Source organism: Coregonus lavaretus, assembly GCF_964263955.1.
Source record: "Coregonus lavaretus genome assembly, chromosome: 24".
In the NCBI taxonomy this organism is placed as follows: Eukaryota; Metazoa; Chordata; class Actinopteri; order Salmoniformes; family Salmonidae; genus Coregonus; species Coregonus lavaretus.
In genome coordinates, this window is record NC_140011.1 from 14,801,935 (window position 1) to 14,821,095 (window position 19,161).

Below are 19,161 nucleotides of genomic sequence, written 5' to 3' on the forward strand. Positions count from 1 at the left end.
CAAAATGGGAACACTTTGCCTACCCGGAGCGCAGGGCTTCTGAATCAAGTGCACCTACCGCCAACAGCACCAAAAATAAAAAAGGAGCGCAAACGTTTATGTCTTTATCACCGGTTGGTGACCACTGCTGTCTCGTCGTTGTTGATAATCACTGTTGTGTCTTCTGCAAACTTGATGATTGAGTTGGAGATGTGCGTGGCCACGCAGTCATGGGTGAACAGGGAGTACAGGAGGGGGCTGAGCACACACCCTTGTGGGGCCCCCGCGTTGAGGATCAGGTGTTGTTGCCTACCTTCACCACCTGGGGGCGGCCCGTCAGGAAGTCCAGGACCCAGTTGCACAAGGCGGGGTTCAGACCCAGGGCTCCGAGCTTAGTGATGAGCTTGGAGGTGAAGGCTGAGCTGTAGTCGATGAGTAGCATTCTTACATAGGTATTCCTCTTGTCCAGATGGGATAGGGCAGTGTGCAATGCGATGGCGAAGGCGCCATCCCATTCGCGCTTTCAGTTTTGTGCAAATGCTTCCATCTATCCACAGATTTTGGTTTGGATAAATTCTAATCGTCACAGTGGGAACAACATCCTCTATGCACTTCCTGATGTACTCAGCCACCGAGTCAGTGTATACATCAATACTCTAAGATATCATAATTAAAGGATATCTGTAAACATAATTGAATTACTCTCGCATTGCATAGAGACGAATGAGTCACCGTCACAATTTAAATGACGATATTCTGTCAATTGGAGAATTAGATTACATGTCATACAGTTTTGTTGTTGTTCGATTTTGGTCCCTAAAATGTCTTTCGAACAGCTAAGGGCAAGACAACAGTTTACAGTAACATCAGTTCACATTGAAATTGAGTTCCCCACAATATGCTATACACCTCAACTTGTTGTAATATTAGATATAAAAACTAAGATGAATGAACTTCACATGCAGTTTCAGGTCTTCATGAAAAAATATACATTAAGGAGATTTTCCATTGCAGCCCTCAGAAAGGAGTTTGTGTCCACAAAACGAAATGTTTTAGAATCAACATTCCAAGTAAGTGTAAAACTTCAGAAACAACCATCTGTGGTCCTCTGTAGCTCAGCTGGTAGAGCACGGCGCTTATAACGTCAAGGTAGTGGGTTCGATCCCCGGGACCACCCATACACAAAAATGTATGCACGCGTGACTGTAAATCGCTTTGGATAGAAGCGTCTGCTAAATGGCATATTATTATCTCTGTTCCAGAGCTGAGCCGTCTTTCTTCCAGTGATACTTGACTGCCCTCTAGTGGTCTCAGAGAGTCTGTGCAGTCAACACGTGTTCCATTATGCAATTATGTACCATAATGATCACAAAACATTACATTAGAATTCATTACCTTATTTAGTTAATTTAGATAATATAATAATATAAAGCCTCCTTTGAGTTAGAAGGGGATTACTTGAGCTCCACCATAGAAACCATCTCTGTGGTCCGTTCCACTTGGCTCTGTTCACTTCCAACAATCAGACCTTATTCTAACCAGCATGATGCAAAATGAACCATACAAAAACACAAGTGTAATTCAACATGAATAATGTAGAGCCTTTGAACTCAAAGTCACTTTTGACAGCTTTCTATGATTTATTACTGTTGACCTTCACAACAAGTCAATAAGAGAAAGAGAGAGGAAGAGAGGGAGAGAGAAAGAAAAAAATAAAAAGAGGAAAACATATTTAAAAAAAGTTGTTTTTAATTAATAATCAATTGATTTAACCAAAATGATCAAATTTGACAGTTCACCAGTTTCTGCATTAAACATGAGCACCAAAGTTCGGCTTCAACCACACTGTATTGTTTCTCCTCAATGCCAGTAAAGAAAACACACTTGACTTTGTCTTTGTCACTTCTGGTCAGCGGGAGGCAGCTCTCTCAGATCTGGGTCAGAAATGGTGGGGGGGGGGGGGGGGAGGAGGTGGCGCCTCGATGTACATAAGAGGCTAAGATCGACCGCCAACCCAATTTGGCACTACTGCGCCACATTATTTTCCTTTTGCAGAAAAACAAACATTACGTTACAGCTGGAAGAATCTTTGCCATTCTTGTGGACTCTGTTGCAACCAACCCAGATATAAATTAATTATCTGAGACTTTAGTTGTAGTCACAATGAGTGCAGGAGGTTTGTTCAGCGGTGTGTCTCTCCCCTGGATGTCTCACCTGACCGTGGCCAACCTGACCCTGAACCTGGGTCTGGGGCTCCCGGAGCAGTCCGTCCTCCAGCCGGCGTGGGACTACCTCCTGCAGCACCACCAGGCTGAGCTGCGGAGCCCTCTGTTCCCCGTGGTCATCTCTGTCTCTACCTACCTCCTCCTGGTGACCCTCTACACCCTGCTAGACCTCCTGGCCCCCAGCTGGCCCGCCCTCAACAGCTACAAGATCCACCCAGACAGACCCGTCACCTGGGACAACATCTGGACCACCCTGTACCTCACGGCCTACAACCACCTGGTCTATATCTTCCCTGCTGCTGTGGGCCAGTGGCTGTGGAGGCCTCCTATTCCGCTCCCCCGTGACGCACCCACTCTAATGAGCTTCCTCCTGGGCATCCTGGGGTGCATGGTGGTCTTTGACTTCCAGTTCTACCTTTGGCATCTTCTCCACCACAGAGTCCCCTGGCTGTACCGCACCTTCCACGCCATGCACCACCAGTACCTTCAGCCATTCAGCCTGGTCACCCAGTACGTGTCCGCCTGGGAGCTGATCAGCTCGGGCTTCTGGACCACTGTGGACCCCCTCCTGCTGCAGTGCCACTGCCTGACCGCCTGGGGCTTCATGGTGTTCACCATCTGTGTGTCCACTGAGGACCACTGTGGCTACGACTTCCCCTGGTCGCTGCACCGCCTGGTGCCCTTCGGCCTGTGGGGCGGACCCCCCAAACACGACGCTCACCACCGGATGCCCGGGACAAACTTCGCCCCGTTCTTCTCCCACTGGGACTGGCTGGGGGGGACTAACATGGTGCCCACCCCCTCCAAAGAGAAATATGTTGAGGAAGGTCTAAAGGGGAGGAAAGATAAAGGAGCTTGAGTGTTGCTTTTTTTCTCCTCCCTCTCTCCCTTGACCGCTTTTGTGTGTATTTCATCCAATCTCTCTCCCCTCCTTACTCTATCTCTACTGTCTTTCTCTCTGTCCACCTCTCTCTCTCTTCCCCTCTTCCATCTTTCTTTGTCTTTATGAAATGTAATGACTTCATACTAACTGCGCTCTGTGGCTCTCTGTCAGATCTCTGGTTTTGTGTGATATTGATTTGTTTTGGATTACTCTGTGGTTTTTCATTGGTTTCCATGGCATTCTCAGGTCAGACTTCCCTACATTTGAAATGTGTGTGTTTTACTAATACCTCTAAAATCCATGCTGAATGGAGTTTTATATTTTTGCTAAGTTGTTTGCTATTGACATTTTCTTATGTTTCTCTGTTTTGAACTCTTTTTGAATACATTTTTGTTTTGTAAATCCTATGACATACTATATGGATAACCTGATATAGCATAACTGTCTGTTGCTAGAAGAGAGACATGTAAACATAAGACAGCACAAATGTTTTACAGACATTTTCATAATTTGAGTTTTGTTAAATTAACACAGTTGAAGGATTTGCAGCACAGCAATTCAAGCAGGGTAACACACAGACACACGCACACACAGACACACAAACCAGAGAGCTGAATGGCAGTCTTTTAGCTGTGTCCAGTGTGCCGCCAGAGTGATGCGTGGGGCCAATACTAATTTATCATCCTCTCTTTCAGACGCTATCAATACTCTCATTGGCAGAGACCCCTACACTGCCCCTTCCACCACAAAACACCTTCTTTGTGATCCATGATCTTCAGCCTGTGGCCTAAACAAAAACCAAACACAACTATTTTTCTTTTCAAGCATGTCATTGGCAGAGCACCAAGAATACTTGTTATTCCTAAAGAGTGTGCTTGTTTTCTAATAGATTAATAATACGGGAAACTGCAGAATATTTGTACTGTTGATGATGATTGGAGCAGAAGGCCGGTGGAGGAGAGAGCAGGCTGTATTTTAAGCATATTGTCAAACTACTGTTGGGAAAGGGTCTACAATTTTCGAAATATTAAACAAATATGAATGTTGAGATGAAATCCTTATATTGCAGTAAATGTGCATACATTTCAAATTGTCATTCGTTCAGTGTGCACCAACTGTCGTTCACCCAAGACTGCCCACTCTTTGGTTTTCATTCGATTAATTGACGACAGCGTGGCCGATGTGTACAACAGTCCCGACGCTCTATCTACACGTTAATAATCCTTGCTCGTGACACAGTTTTGAAACCCTTTGAATTTAACTTTCATATCATTGAGAAATTATTTTCTAAAAACAAAAGATACAATTACTATAAATCTTTTTAACACGATTCCAACAAGGCCATATGTTACGGCTTGTTTACAGAAGAGAGAGAAGCCAACCTGTTTTAATGAGTAATCTAACGTCTCCGAACACCTGTGTGTAACAGAAGAAGAATGCCAGTAAAGTGTTGTGACTGAAAATTAATGTTGGCCGCAACTGTGTAAAAACCAGAGGCGCAAATTTGGTTTTAGAAGTGGGGGGGACATAACTTCTTTGTTTTTAATTTTTTTATTCCCCCATAAACATAAACACTCCAAACAGCCTACCCAACCGCTCGGAGGCGTCCGCATTGGTCCTAAAGCACACCGTTGCCTTGTTTTGTATCACATTCCAATGATAAAACTGGGGGGGACAAAAATGCAATTTCAGAATGTGGGGGGACATGTGCCCCCCCCTTCCCCAGTGAAAGTTGCGCCCCTGGTAAAAACAGAGTACAGTAGACTAAGTGTATCTTTGCAGTTCCATCCATGAAATCAAAATGATAGTTTTAACCATGTTTACATTAACTTTTATTTATGTATTTACATACACTGGAATAAAACAAGCTTACAGTCGTGGTAAAAAGTTGACACAAGTATTGGTCTTCACAAAGTTTGCTGCTTCAGTGTTTTTAGATATTTTTGTCAGATGTTACTATGGTATACTGAAGTATAATTACAAGCATTCCATATGTGTCAAAGGCTTTTATTGACAATTACATTAAGTTTATGCGAAGAGTCAATATTTGCAGTGTTGACCGTTCTTTTTCAAGACCTCTGCAATCCACCCTGGCATGCTGTCAATTAACTTCTGGGCCACATCCTGACTGATGGCAGCCCATTCTTGCATAATCAATGCTTGGCGTTTGTCAGAATTTGTGGGTTTTTGTTTGTCCACCCGCCTCTTGAGGATTGACCACAAATTCTCAATGGGATTAAGGTCTGGGGAGTTTCCTGGCCATGAACCCAAAATGTCGATGTTTTGTTCCCCGAGCCACTTAGTTATCACTTTTGCCTTATGGCAAGGTGCTCCATCATGCTGGAAAAGGCATTGTTCGTCACCAAACTGTTCTTGGATGGTTGGGAGAAGTTGCTCTCGGAGGATGTGTTGGTACCATTCTTTATTCATGACTGTGTTCTTAGGCAAAATTGTGAGTGAGCCCACTCCCTTGTCTGAGAAGCAACCCCACACATGAATGGTCTCAGGATGCTTTACTGTTGGCATGACACAGGACTGATGGTAGCGCTCACCTTGTCTTCTCCAGACAAGCTTTTTTCCGGATGCCCCAAACAATCGGAAAGGGGATTCATCAGAGAAAATGACTTTACCTCAGTCCTCAGCAGTCCAATCCCTGTACCTTTTGCAGAATATCAGTCTGTCCCTGATGTTTTTCCTGGAGAGAAGTGGCTTCCTCGCTGCCCTTCTTGAACCAGGCCATCCTCCAAAAGTATTTGACTCACTGTGCGTGCAGATGGACTCACACCTGCCTGCTGCCATTCCTGAGCAAGTTCTGCACTGGTGGTGCCCCGATCCCGCAGCTGAATCAACTTTAGGAGACGGTCCTGGTGCTTGCTGGACTTTCTTGGGCGCCCTGAAGCCTTCTTCACAACAATTAAACCTCTCTCTTTGAAGTTCTTGATGATCCGATAAATGGTTGATTTAGGTGCAATCTTACTAGCAGCAATATCCTTGCCTGTGAAGCCCTTTTTGTGCAAAGCAATGATGACGGCACGTGTTTCCTTGCAGGTAACCATGGTTAACAAGAGGAAGAATAATGATTTCATGCACCACCCTCCTTTTAAAGCTTCCAGTCTGTTATTCTAACTCAATCAGCATGACAGAGTGTTCTCCAGCCTTGTCCTCGTCAACACTCTCACCTGTGTTAACGAGATAATCACTGACATGATGTCAGCTGGTCCTTTTGTGGCAAGGCTGAAATGCAGTGGATATGTTTTTTAGGGATTAAATTCATTTTCATGGCAATTCATCTGATCACTCTTCATAACATTCTGGAGTATATGCAAATTGTCATCATAAAAACTGAGGCAGCAGACTTTGTGAAAATTAATATTTGTGTCATTCTCAAAACCCTTGACCACGACTGTGTGGTCCTCTGTAGCTCAGTTGGTAGAGCATGGCGCTTGTAACGCCAAGGTAGTGGGTTTGATCCCCGGGACCACCCATACACAAAAAATGTATGCACGCATGACTGTAAGTTGCTTTGGATAAAAGCGTCTGCTAAGTGGCATATTATTATTATGTATATTTTGGGTTCTGGTAGGGTACGACAGTTGAACTAAGCTCATGATGAAGCATTTATACATTATTTTCTTCAATAATCAATGGGTACATATTATTAATTTATAAGTCCAAAAATGTATTTAGCAACTGCAGATTGACCCTAAAAGAGTAGGCTAGCTAGCCTACACTCCTTCAGTACATATTGGGTGGGCTAAGTGTGCACATACAGTATCTCTCTTCACTAACACATGCAGTTTCACAAACTGTCCAACAGGGGTCACGCTAAACATAAAGTACTATTTGAGAAGTCGTACTCTGGTTGAGAAATGGGAAGTATAAATTAGACACAGACACACCTTGAAAAGGTCAGACAATCATTTATTTTATAACATGTATAGTTTATTCCTGTAACCTGAAGCAGACCTGACCACAGACACAGTTACTTCCCCTCATTGGAACATCTGCCATTTGGAGTTTCAGTCATGAAGTTCAATATTCAACTCATATATGTCATGTAATGTAATAGATACTGTTGAATAATTCAACACACACACACAATTTACATTACATTAAATTACTATGATTTAACCTATGATACTAATATAGAATGTCTCTGTTATTATAGGCAAAGAGGTCATATTGTAATTGTGGTTAAACCTACAACATGTCACAATACTCTGTGCCTTTGCTTGTTGTTATTCACAGAGTGACGGTACTTGCAGAACAGGTTTGGCGTGTTGAGGCATGGAGTGGAACTCAAGCATTGCAACACAAGGTGCCTATTTTTGAAATGCAGACCATGAGGCACTGGCTGAAACAGAGACTCAGTGTGTGAGTGGGTTAAATGAAACAGCATAGGTGAGTCATGAGTGATACGGATAGAACTATGTGGCAGTATCTCCCTGGGCACCTTCAGGACATTCCCTTCCTGCCCTCATCCACAAAGTTTATGATATCAGCGCGATCTGGATGACGCAAAAACCTGTCAGTCACCATTTTACTGCCCTCTCTCTCTCTTTCTTTCTCTCTCTCTTTCTTTCTTATTCCCTCTCTCTACTGTAAACCATCTGCAATAGTAGATCCCTATCTTCTTGTCCCATACTGTTCCATAACCTGCCAATCAAATGCTAATTAATAATTTCTTAATCATTGGGAGGATACTATATGCCTTGTAAATAATCCTCCCCCTCTCCCCCTCAGGTGATGCAAATCCAGTGATGTCTGCCCTGTAACAAGGCTTTCAGCGCACTGATCATTTGACTGATAGCAGGATAGCAGTGCCCAACCCTCTCCCTGGAGATCTACTGAATATGCAGGATTTTCCTGCAGCCCTACCATAACAAACCTGATTTAATAAATCAAGGTCCTTAGAGTAGTTATATCACAACAGTGGTCAAAATGCTGCTACAACAGAACAGGCTGTATGGGTACTCTCTTTTCTTATGGTTTTATGCATCTGTAGAATCTGCTGGTTGTGCAAACTGTATACTAACCCAGTGGTGTAAAGTACTTAAGTAAAAATACTTTAAAATACCACATAAGTAGTTTTTTGGGGTATCTGTACTTTACTATTTATATTTTTGACCATTTTTACTTTACTTCACTACATTCATAAAGAATATTATGTACTTTTTACTCCATACATTTTCCCTGACACCCAAAAGTACTTGTTACATTTTTTATGCTTAGCAGGACAGGAAAATTGTCATATTCACACACTTATCAAGAGAACATCCCCGGTCATCTCTTCTGCCTCTGATCTGACTCACTAAACACAAATGCTTTGTTTGTAAATTATTTCTGAGTGTTGGAGTCTGCCCTTGGCTAGCCATAAATGTGCCATCTGGTTTGCTTAATATAAGGAATTTGAAATTATTTTGCTTTTACTTTTGATACTTAAGTATATTTTAGCAATTACATTTACTTGTGATACTTAAGTATATTTAAAACCAAATACTTTTAGACTTTTACTCAAGCAGTATTTTACTGGGTGACTTTCACTTTTACTTGAGTCATTTTCTATTAAGCTATCTTTACTTTTACTGAAGTATGACAATTGGGTACTTTTCCACCACTGTACTAACCTGTGCTCCTCTCCCATCCCTGGCATGACTAGCATGTCTCTTTGACATGCTACCTCTGTTGAGAGGTGTGTATACGTAATGCTCACTGAGAGTTTTACCTGAGTTAATCTTCTGCCATATGGAAATCATGCTCTACAATGGACAACCTGGGCTAATCATTCATCAGTGGACGCGGATCTACATAAAAGCTCACTTGTATTTTAAAGGAAAGGAGTCACTAATCTCTTCAAGCAGTTTTCATAGGGGCCTTTGTGACTATACTATGTGAATATAATGACAGGCTTTTTAAGGGGCCTGCCTGTCTGTGTGAAGGTGATACAGTCAGGGAGTGGTCCTGTCTGTGGCAGCCTAGTTGTGTGAAGCAGGTATTTTAAGGAATAGAGAATAGTGGCAATAGTCTGGGTGAAGGTGACACCCCACAGCAATATATGATCTCTGAAAGAGCCTGGAGTAATTTATCCCCCCTGAAAACACAATGCTATGCTCAGGCTCTGCTCTTATATCAAAGGTTCCTATGTACAGCCTTTCTCTTAATCAAACAATGAATATATCAGAAATTAAATCAATGTTTATTGGTCGTGTACACAGTTTAGCAGATGTTATAGCGGGTGCAGCGAAATGCTTATGTTACTAGCTCATAACAATGCAGTATAATGTCAAACAGTACACAAATAATAAAAAATGAACAAATGTTGGAACGAACTCCGATTAACAACCCAAATAACACTGTTCCTGCTATATTGAATATGTACTGAACAAAAATATAAAGTCACCTTGGTTATCAAAACGTGATGCCAGGGTAAGCCTATACGAAACACAGCCCTTATTTGAAGTGTTTCTAAAATCCCCTGTGGGAAAAATGAATGGTGTAAAAACATTTTTTTTTAACCATTTCTCTGTTTGACCGCTAGGTTTTATGGGTATTATGACACCTCCACTGTGGGGCTCTATAGCACAATGGTGACACTTGGGTCATTGTGTTGGACTACAAGAGATCACTGGGCTCACCTTGGCTGAGCATTATCTACAGATAAAAGACAGGATCCAGTCTCTTCACCAAACAATCCTCCCTATCTTCTATCATTCTCCATTGTAACATTTTTACTTTAACTTCATAATTTAAATATCAGCAGGAAATAGCACTTTTCAATGGTCATAAATGTAAGATGCAGAATAGTATAAAGTTAGTTTCACGCAGAGTTCCTAACACATGCAAGGCGGTGGATAGTTAAGGGAGGGCAGCATTCTAAGAAAAACAGAAAGGAAAACGCTGCACACTGCTGCTCATGCTCCCAGGTGATATTTATTTATAACAACATTTCCACCCTTAGGTCTTCATCAGGCATCCATATCCCATGTGGGGGTGGAAGGTCCTAAAATATAGGGGCAGTACTCAGTGACATCACTTCCTGAAACAGGAGGTAAAAAATATAACATAAGTTCACAATATTAACATTCAATGCATCAAAATATATGATCATACACAAGGAATGTGATCAATATTTACAGCAATATATACATATACACATACAATATTCAATTAGTATAAAAAACAATAATTTGGACATTCTTAAACTATAAAAACCGTTTCAAGTCGAACTCCTCTTTAAGGCCAAGAGGAGACAGTGTGTTGAGCATGTGGATCCAGAAAGATTCCCTTTGAAGAAGTTTCCTCTCAATGTCCCCTCCCCTGCATGACATCTTGATAAGTTCTATTCCAATGTATCTCAGAGAACTAATAGGATGTCCAGCTTGTACAAAATGAACAGCAACCGGATTTTCTGTCTCACCTCTCCGTATATTGCTGCGGTGCTCACTGATCCGTGTCTTAAGGCTTCTATAGGTTTTCCCTATGTAAGACAGACCACAACGACATTTCAACATGTAAATAACATCGGTGGACATGCAGGTAATCAGGCCTTTGATCTTAAATCTTTGTCCTGTGCGGGGGTGGGTAAATGAGTTACATTTGTACGTGAAGCTGCATTGAGCACATTGGCCACATTTGTAATTACCCTCCGGAACCTTGTCCAAGAAAGTTTCCCTTTTCTCTGGTGGATAATCAGATTTAACCACGATGTCTCTCACATTTGGGGGTCTTTTAAAGACCATACGTGGGGGATAATTAAAGATGGTTTCAATTGTGGGTCAGTATCAATCATGTATTGGGTGAAGCATGAGGGGACATGTTCTGCTTTTTCTTTAACTTTTGGTTGAAGGCTTTCCAACTGTGTTAGTCCTTCAAAACGATCATTGGCATGTTTTGCCCAATAGTCTTTGTTCCCCCTTTCCTTAAACCTCTGTATGAGGTCCGTGGTGTGTTTCTGGTAAGAAGCATCAGAGCTGCATACTCTTCTGATGCGACTGAATTGACTTATAGGGAGACTTTTAATAAGTGGACGTGGATGAAAGCTGTCACCTCTAAGAAGGGTATTCCTGTCCGTAGGTTTCCTATAGAGATCTGTAGAGAGGGAGGTGTTGTCCTTAATAACCATCACATCAAGAAAACTGATTTGTGATAGGTCATAGTTAATGGTGAAATGAAGGTGTTCATTCATAGTGTTTAGATAGGCATGGAATTCCAAAAGTTCTTCCTGGGTCCCTGTATAGATCACGAAAATGTCGTCCAAATATCTAGGCCGCCCTGATGGAAGATGTTAGTATATAGACTGGTAACATCAAAAGTGCACAGAATAGAATGTTCAGGTATATGGTCCACAGATTAAAAAAGATTAATAAAATCAATAGAGTCTCTAATATATGTGGCGAGGGAGATCGCCCAGGGTTTCACAAAATAGTTCACAAAGGTTGAGATATTCTGTCAGAGATCCGTTACTACTCACAATGGGCCTGCCTGGTATAGGTGGTGTCATGCTCTTGTGAATTTTGGGAGAGCGTATATGACAGGTGTGGTTGGGCAGTCCATTTTCATATACTCATATTCTGTCTTTGTAATTTCCCATTCATTTTTTTGTTGTTGACAATTTTTCATGAATCGGAGACTTGAATTAATTAGTAGGGTCCTTAGGGAGTCTTTTGTCAAATTCATCATCACTAAGTTGTCTCAGAATTTCCTTTTCATAGTCTGCTGCATTTTGTATCACTATTGCACCTCCTTTGTCAGCAGGTTATATAATGATCCTGGAGTCATTTTTGAGTTCCATAAGAGATTAGTTCTCTGCTTTGGATATATTATGGAATACCTTGTATTCTTTTTTCTTAGCCAGGAGATTATGTACATCTTTCTCAACTAGGCAATGTTTCAAGAGAGGGGTTTCTTTTGGGTGGTAAAAATGTGCTTTTCCTGTTAAAATATGTATTCTCCCTTGTCATGTCCTCAGCGCGAGAGTCAAGTTCATTGTCATTCAGTTTATCAATGGGAAAAACATTAGCATTATATCCTGTCTGGTTACTATTATAGTTCAATGGATTAACATGGGCAGGTGCACAGGGAGCAACCCCATGACCAAAAAACTCAGTCAATCTCAAACTGCGAAAAACTTTTTTTTGAAAGTCTATAACTGTATCAAAGTCATTGGCTGGCGTTTACCCTTCCAGCTTGCTCGTGGGGGAGTGCCAATTGGCTGTCTCCGGCCATCCCTCCAGAAATATACCTTGTACTCCTTGTAGTCTGCAGTATCACGCAGCATTCTAACCCACAGATCCCTAAAGAATTTAAGCTATGAAGAGTGTATACTGTAGTGTGTAGTTAACCAGAACAGATTAGAGTGTCTGCATAAACACAGAGCTAGGGAGTGAGCTGGGTGGGCTGAACATGGTCATCTCCATAGATTCTGATCTTTTCCAGTAGACTATATTTAGTTTTACTCAAACTCTACAGTACAAACCCGTTTTCACAGGGCAACGTTGCACAGCTTACTTTACATTGAAATATCCTCCATCTAAATATTCCTCTTTCCAATACTGCCATCTATCTATCCAATACTCATACAGTATATCTACCAATTAAGGGGAAGTGAGGAGGGTATCGCAGCAAACCAGTAATCAGAGGTTGTTCCTGCCTGTTCTCCAGAGGCTCCTCGGGCAGTTATCTGTGAGAATCACTGACACCATGGAAACAGAAACATGTCCCATCTCGCTCTCAAACATTACCCAGTCTAGATTACCTCAAAATGACTGAGACAGAGAAAGTCTTTGTAATAGATGAGAACCTGAAAAATCCCTGTAGTTTCACAGTTGCGTTGATTTATTGACCTTCATGAAAAAAAACTGTCAACTGATCCACAGAAACATCTGTCCTCAGATTGTCACACAAAGTCACCATGACACATTCCACAAATTCCAACCAGTGAATGAAGAAGACTATAATCACAGACAATGACTCGTAATTTTCCACCAGTCATGTGAGGAGTGATTCAGTCTACCCAGTCCCATGAGCACCAGGGCATTGGAATGTGATAAGGGTTACGCAACAGAGACAAAAGTTACACATTTAAGAACAATAACACCAATAGAAACTAGCTAAAACCATTTGTTTCTTAAAATGTATGACATACAATAAGCTAATTTAAAACAAACTTTTAATGGCTTAAAACAATGGAACAAAAGGTAAAAAATGAGCAGTGTTAATGTGTATAGCCTACAGCCTATGATCTCACTGAGGCGAATATACAGTATAAAGGCATAGAACAGTGAGGATATGTAGATTATAGACTTAAAGTCAGTTTGGCTCCAACATTGCCCCTCTAAAATATGGGTACTCATCACCATAATCCTCAATACTTTTCACCTAACTGCATTACATTTGATACCACATTCCCTTACTTTAGCACTACAAGGCACAATGTAAAAGTCTCTATTTGGGGATTTCATAAAACATGTTGTTTACCATGTGCTAGGCAATAACAAGTCCAATATGCATTGTTGTTTGACCTCTTGATCTTCACATTAAGACAATATCTAACTACATATTTACATCTTTCACATTTGTCCTCTAACGGCTTGTCAAGAATTGTGATAAATACATTCATATGAAAATCACAAAAGGAGTAACAAGTCCAGGATATATATTCGCCCATTTTCACTAGTAGTCTGTGTAAGGTAACTCAGCAGTGGCCAAAGTCCTAATTTAAAACGTACTAAAGCTCCTCTTGACAATTTGTTAGACAGATAAGAAATATAGTTCCTCTTCCTGTGGTTTGCTTACTGAGCTGAGACCCATTTTCTCCTCTTCTGGACTCGATGTCCTTAAGTCCTGGTCCTGTGAGAGGTCAGGTTGTTTGTCTGTCCCACACAATAACACACCATCATGTTCCCTTTCTTGTAAATTATTCTATTTCACAACTGTTATAGGAGAGACCCCTTTAGTCTCTTCATTTCTACAAGGCACATACAGCCAGTTCCAGTGCGTCACAGTCCACAACGACCCTCTCCTAGTGTCTTTCCCTAGTCATCCGAATGGCTGCCATCCATTATCAGCAGGTACTGCTCTGTGTGTTCCCAGACTCAGACACGTAGGCCTTGCTCTTCTTGGAGTACTTCATGGAGCTGAAGGAAACCCTCATCCTCTCCACCGTCCTGCTGCTTCTACACAGCAGTGTGTTCTTCACATGGTCCCTGAAGTCCTTCGACACAAAGTAGTAGATGAAGGGATCCAGACAGCTGTTGAGGCTGGCCAGACACAGAGTGGTGACGTAGAAGCCGTAGCCGTTGTTCACCACCCCATCTTTGAGGAGGGAGTAGTGGACGACCAGCATGATGTTACTGGGGATGAAACACACCAGGAAGGTGACCAGCACGGTCACGATCAGCACCACGGCTTTCTGACGGTTCTTCCCGGCGCTCCCGTCCGCCATGGCGTTCCCGAGAGCCTTGAGGAGGAGGATGTAGGCCAGGATGATGACCAGCGAGGGAACCATGAACACGATGCCGGCCATGAGGACAAAGTAGAAGTAGGGGAGAGCTACGTCAGGGAAGGGGTTATCCAGGTCATGGATGATGTTGACGTCATGGCAGGTGGTGATGTTGGGGTCCTTGAGCTTGGCAGTGTGGTTGTACAGGTACAGAGGGGTGGTGGTGAGCCAGATGAAGGCCCAGATAGAGACGGAGACGGCAACGGCCAATTTGTTGTTCTTCCTCTGCTGAGATAGAGGATGGGCAACACCCCAGTAACGTTGCACACTCAGACAGGTGATGAAGAGGATGGAGCAGTACATGTTTCCGTAGAAGAAGCCCACCAGGACTTTACACAGCCCCTCTCCATAGACCCAGTCGTTGCCGTTGAAGTGGTAGGCGATCTTCAGGGGAGTCCAGATGACAAAGAGCAGGTCGGACAGAGCCAGGTTGGCCATGTAGATGGCGGAAGGGTTCTTTTTCTTGGTCCTGAAAAGGAAGACCCAGATGGCCATGGCGTTGGTGGGCAGCCCCACAGCAAACACCACTATGTAGACGATGGGGAGGAACACAGTGGTCAGACTGCTCCGCAGCGTGTCCGCGGTCGCCTTGGCCACTGTAACGCGGTCGGCATCCTGAGGGTCAACCACCCCGATGAACCCTCGTGTTTTAACTTTTGATGAAACACAGGAGAGAAACGTCACTGACAAAGATCTATAATGTTAGACTGTGTTGGTGAGCCCCAACATACAATAAGTTACTGTAAAAAAACATGGCTAAACAACATGTACAAATCATTAAATTAAGCAATGATTTGAATGACAGAGATTCTATATTGTTTAAAAAATGTACTTAATAGATATAAGATAAGGTATTAACTCGAATTTCACAGTCTTCTTAATATCTCAAATATATAGAGTCATTCCATCTCTAGGCTACCCATACCAAATGGGTACAAACATACATACAATACATATTCCTGGGACACGAAAGAGTATTATAATAAAGAGGTGACGATACTCTGAAAAGGTAGGTCAACCAAAGGTTGGAACCGACAGGGACGCTAAACACAACACAATACAATACAAGGCCTTTACAGGTAGACTAGTCAGTCTACTGACAAAGACATGAGATCATTTATAAAAGATCAATCTTACCTTGAGACGCATTTTGTGCACAAGCGCAACCGAGCAACAATAAGCAGGAAAGTATTCGAGATGAGCCCATTGTCCGTGAACTTTGTACAGTATTAGTGTCTGTGTATCTAGTCCTATCGCGTTCGAAATGGTTGTTAACTTCACTCCGACGTCCAATATACCTTTTTTCTCTCTGACCGAAACAGGACACACCCTAAGAACTACGAGAGACTGACGGAATCAACCACCGTGCGCGCTCGCACGCACATATACATTACACGGTTTCGAGTGTCTGTTAATTTCCACCTGCCTCGAGCATAGTGCTTTGAGAACAGGAATCAGTAAGCCAATAGGAAAGATGCCTATGTATGAAACACCATATTTGTATGCTGCTTACAAATCTATACTCCTTCACTAAGCATAAAAGTAGTTTCCCTTGGCTTTTACAACATCTTGAGTCTAAACAGGGAAGGTAATCACGTGGCTGAGTAGAGCGCTACTTTACACGGCTTTTATCTGTTTGGGCATATCTAAGGATAGCAGACAAATCGCAGTTAATTCAATGTAAATCTTATAGGGGGATATATAGGGGAGACCGGGATGGTTGACCGGGACCCTCCTGAAAAAACAAGTCTCTGTGATAGACAGAAATCTGATTTCGAGGTAAGAAGGTAATTATTTTGACCAAATGTGTTTTGTGATGGCATCAACTGCTTTGTAGTTCCGTTCACTAAACTTATATCATGTTTATAGCCAGTCTGTGTAGAGATATTTGATGCAAATTAGCAATGCTAAAGTTTTAACATTTAACTAAAATGTAAGCTAGCTAATGGCTGCAAGGGTCAGGGTTAGTTGTAACAACTTGTGAGAAAATGTTACAACTAACCCAGAGGTACATGTTTTCTTTTACTTTCAGCATCCCTGGATCATGGAAAAGAAAGACAGACAGGGGAGTACCTCTCCACACTTTGAACAAGCATCAAATGATGTAGCAGAGCAGGGGAAGTCAATCAGATCGGTTGCAAAGTTGTAGGGCATATGTTATGTGATGCTGTACAGATTCTGCAAAGGAAGAAAGAAGCTACTGGAGAAGGGGTTGAAAGAGCTTCCTCATGTTGGCTACTGTAGTGGAAAGAGGGTCTTCATGGATGAGCAGAAGTTGTCAGAGTATCTCTTGAGGGCAGCTGATTTATTTATGACCACTGCCCACTGCTATCCAGCCCACCTCTCCAGCTGCCTCCCAGGCCACCGCTCCAGCTGCCTCCCAGGCCACTGCTCCAGCTGCCTCCCAGGCCACTGCTCCAGCTGCCTTCCAGGCCACCGCTCCAGCTGCCTCCCAGGCCACTGCTCCAGCTGCCTTCCAGGCCACCTCTCCAGCTGCCTTCCAGGCCACCTCTCCAGCTTCCTTCCAGTCCACCTCTCCAGCTTCCTTCCAGGCCACCTCTCCAGCTTCCTTCCAGGCCATCTCTCCAGCTTCCTTCCAGGCCATCTCTCCAGCTGCCTTTCATGCCACCTCTCCTACTTCCTTCCAGGCCATCTCTCCAGCTGCCTTTCATGCCACCTCTCCTGCTGCCTTCCAGGCCACCTCTCCTGCTTCCTCCCAGGCCACCTCTCCTGCTTCCTTCCAGGCCACCTCTCCTGCTGCCTTCCAGGCCACCTCTCCTGCTTCCTCCCAGGCCACCTCTCCTGCTTCCTTCCAGACCACCTCTCCTGCTTCCTTCCAGGCCACCTCTCCTGCTTCCTCCCAGGCCACCTCTCCTGCTTCCTTCCAGGCCACCTCTCCTGCTGCCTTCCAGGCCACCTCTCCAGCTGCCTCCCAGGCCACCTCTCCAACCGCCTTCCAGCCACTTCATAGGGCACCTCCCCACATCAGTCGCATCAGGTGTTTCCCAGCCACAGTATCAGGCTGTGGCTGGGAAACACCTGATTACTCTTCTGATTTCAACCTAGTTGATGTACGCCCCTTCCCAAAAGCAGGGCCCAGAAAAATTACAACAAGGGGTAGGAAGAGGAGAAAAACTGTGATTTTGACAGATACACCGGTCAAGCAGGCACTGGAAGGAGAGCATCAAAAGTCAAGCACTCAGAAGGCAAAAAGAAAAATTGCCCTGCCTAAAAAAACTGCTGTTAAGAAGCAAGCCAAGACAAACCACACTGAACAACAAAAAATTGTCCTGCCTAAGAAAAAAGCCTAAACAAAGCACATTGAACCAGAAGATTCAGATTCCTCCAACAAGGAAAACTTCTGCATTGTGTGCATGGAGGACTTTAACAATTCCAAGTCCAAGGAGGTCTGGGTGGTGCTGGGAATGCAAATTATGGGCCCACCAAGCCTGTACCCCAGGACAGCCATACCACTGTCACCAAGCCTGTACCCCAGGACAGCCATGCCACTGTCACAACTGTGGCTCTGATTAAGTGAACATGTCCAACATTCAGTCACACACAGACACGCACGCACCACAAACGTTCAGGTGTTTAGTTTAGCCAAGTTGTTGTTTGGTTGAGAAATACCATTTAGTGGAGGGTAAAATAGTAATTGTATTATTTATGTATTATTATTATTTCTGCCAAACAAAAGGTAAACTTGGCAACGTTGCTCTCATGGTCTCAATAAAAGCATTCAATAATTAGTTGAACGTCATGATTTATGCACTTTTTAGTTGTTCCAATTCACCCCAAGCACTGTTACAACTAACCCAGACCATGGGGTACATTGCAACACTTCACTCCTTGTATTTAAGACACCACCATGCATTTGCAGTTTGATTTCCATATATAACCACACCAATTTGTAAATGACAGAAGTAGGTTGTTTGTATCAAGTTTTGAATACACTACCATAAACGATCTCTGAGAAACTGACGAAAAGGTGAAAAGTGTTACAACCATCCCCGGTCTCCCCTACCCATTTCTATATAAATCAGAACTATGCCAATCTGGTATTGGTTCTCTTGGGCATTGCTGCAATAAACAAAGTATTCACCATTTCATGTATGCCTGGACTATGGTCACTTTTGAGGCAATGCTCTTTAGATATGTCATTTTTCCACATTGAAATAGACCCATTCCACCATTTCTTTATTCTGATTAAATAGATTGAATTCAACCAAGTTGAAGAGGTTGCCATTTCAGCAACCTCTCACGGTGTAGGCTAAAGTTAAATGACAAAACTAAACTGTGCATCATAGAAGTAGGGGTGCTGCAATAATGCACTAAGGGCTTTAAAAGTCCTTTATTAGCGAACCAACAGAGCTGTCTGCAGCGCAGGCAAAAACATCCCCCCCAAACTACTCCCTTCAAATAAAAAATAAATACAATCGCAGCACCCCCAACTACTTCCCGCAGCTATGCTGTGCATTCAAGATAATTATCAGAATTTCCCCTTTCATGCAAGCGATCTCACAGAAGAGGGAACCAATGCTAAATGCCATTCGGCCGACTAAAAACCAAGGCCA

At 42.9% G+C, this 19,161-nt stretch overlaps 2 protein-coding genes across 2 annotated transcripts; one reads left to right on the forward strand and one right to left on the reverse strand.

Annotated features, from left to right (window-relative positions):
* Positions 1 to 2,142: 2,142 nt before the first annotated feature.
* Positions 2,143 to 3,063, forward strand: LOC311099414 (cholesterol 25-hydroxylase-like protein 2; the record flags this gene model as incomplete). The annotated part of the gene is made up of 1 exon (XM_084140107.1): positions 2,143 to 3,063. The coding sequence occupies one exon, from the start codon at positions 2,143 to 2,145 to the stop codon at positions 3,061 to 3,063; it is 921 nt and encodes a 306-aa protein (XP_083996233.1).
* Positions 3,064 to 12,898: 9,835 nt separating this feature from the next.
* Positions 12,899 to 16,076, reverse strand: LOC311100124 (proteinase-activated receptor 2-like). The gene is made up of 2 exons (XM_084140895.1): positions 15,725 to 16,076; positions 12,899 to 15,240 (listed from the first exon to the last, which is right to left on the reverse strand). The coding sequence occupies exons 1-2, from the start codon at positions 15,792 to 15,794 to the stop codon at positions 14,150 to 14,152; spliced, it is 1,161 nt and encodes a 386-aa protein (XP_083997021.1). The 5' UTR covers positions 15,795 to 16,076; the 3' UTR covers positions 12,899 to 14,149.
* Between the last annotated feature and the right edge of the window lie 3,085 nt (positions 16,077 to 19,161).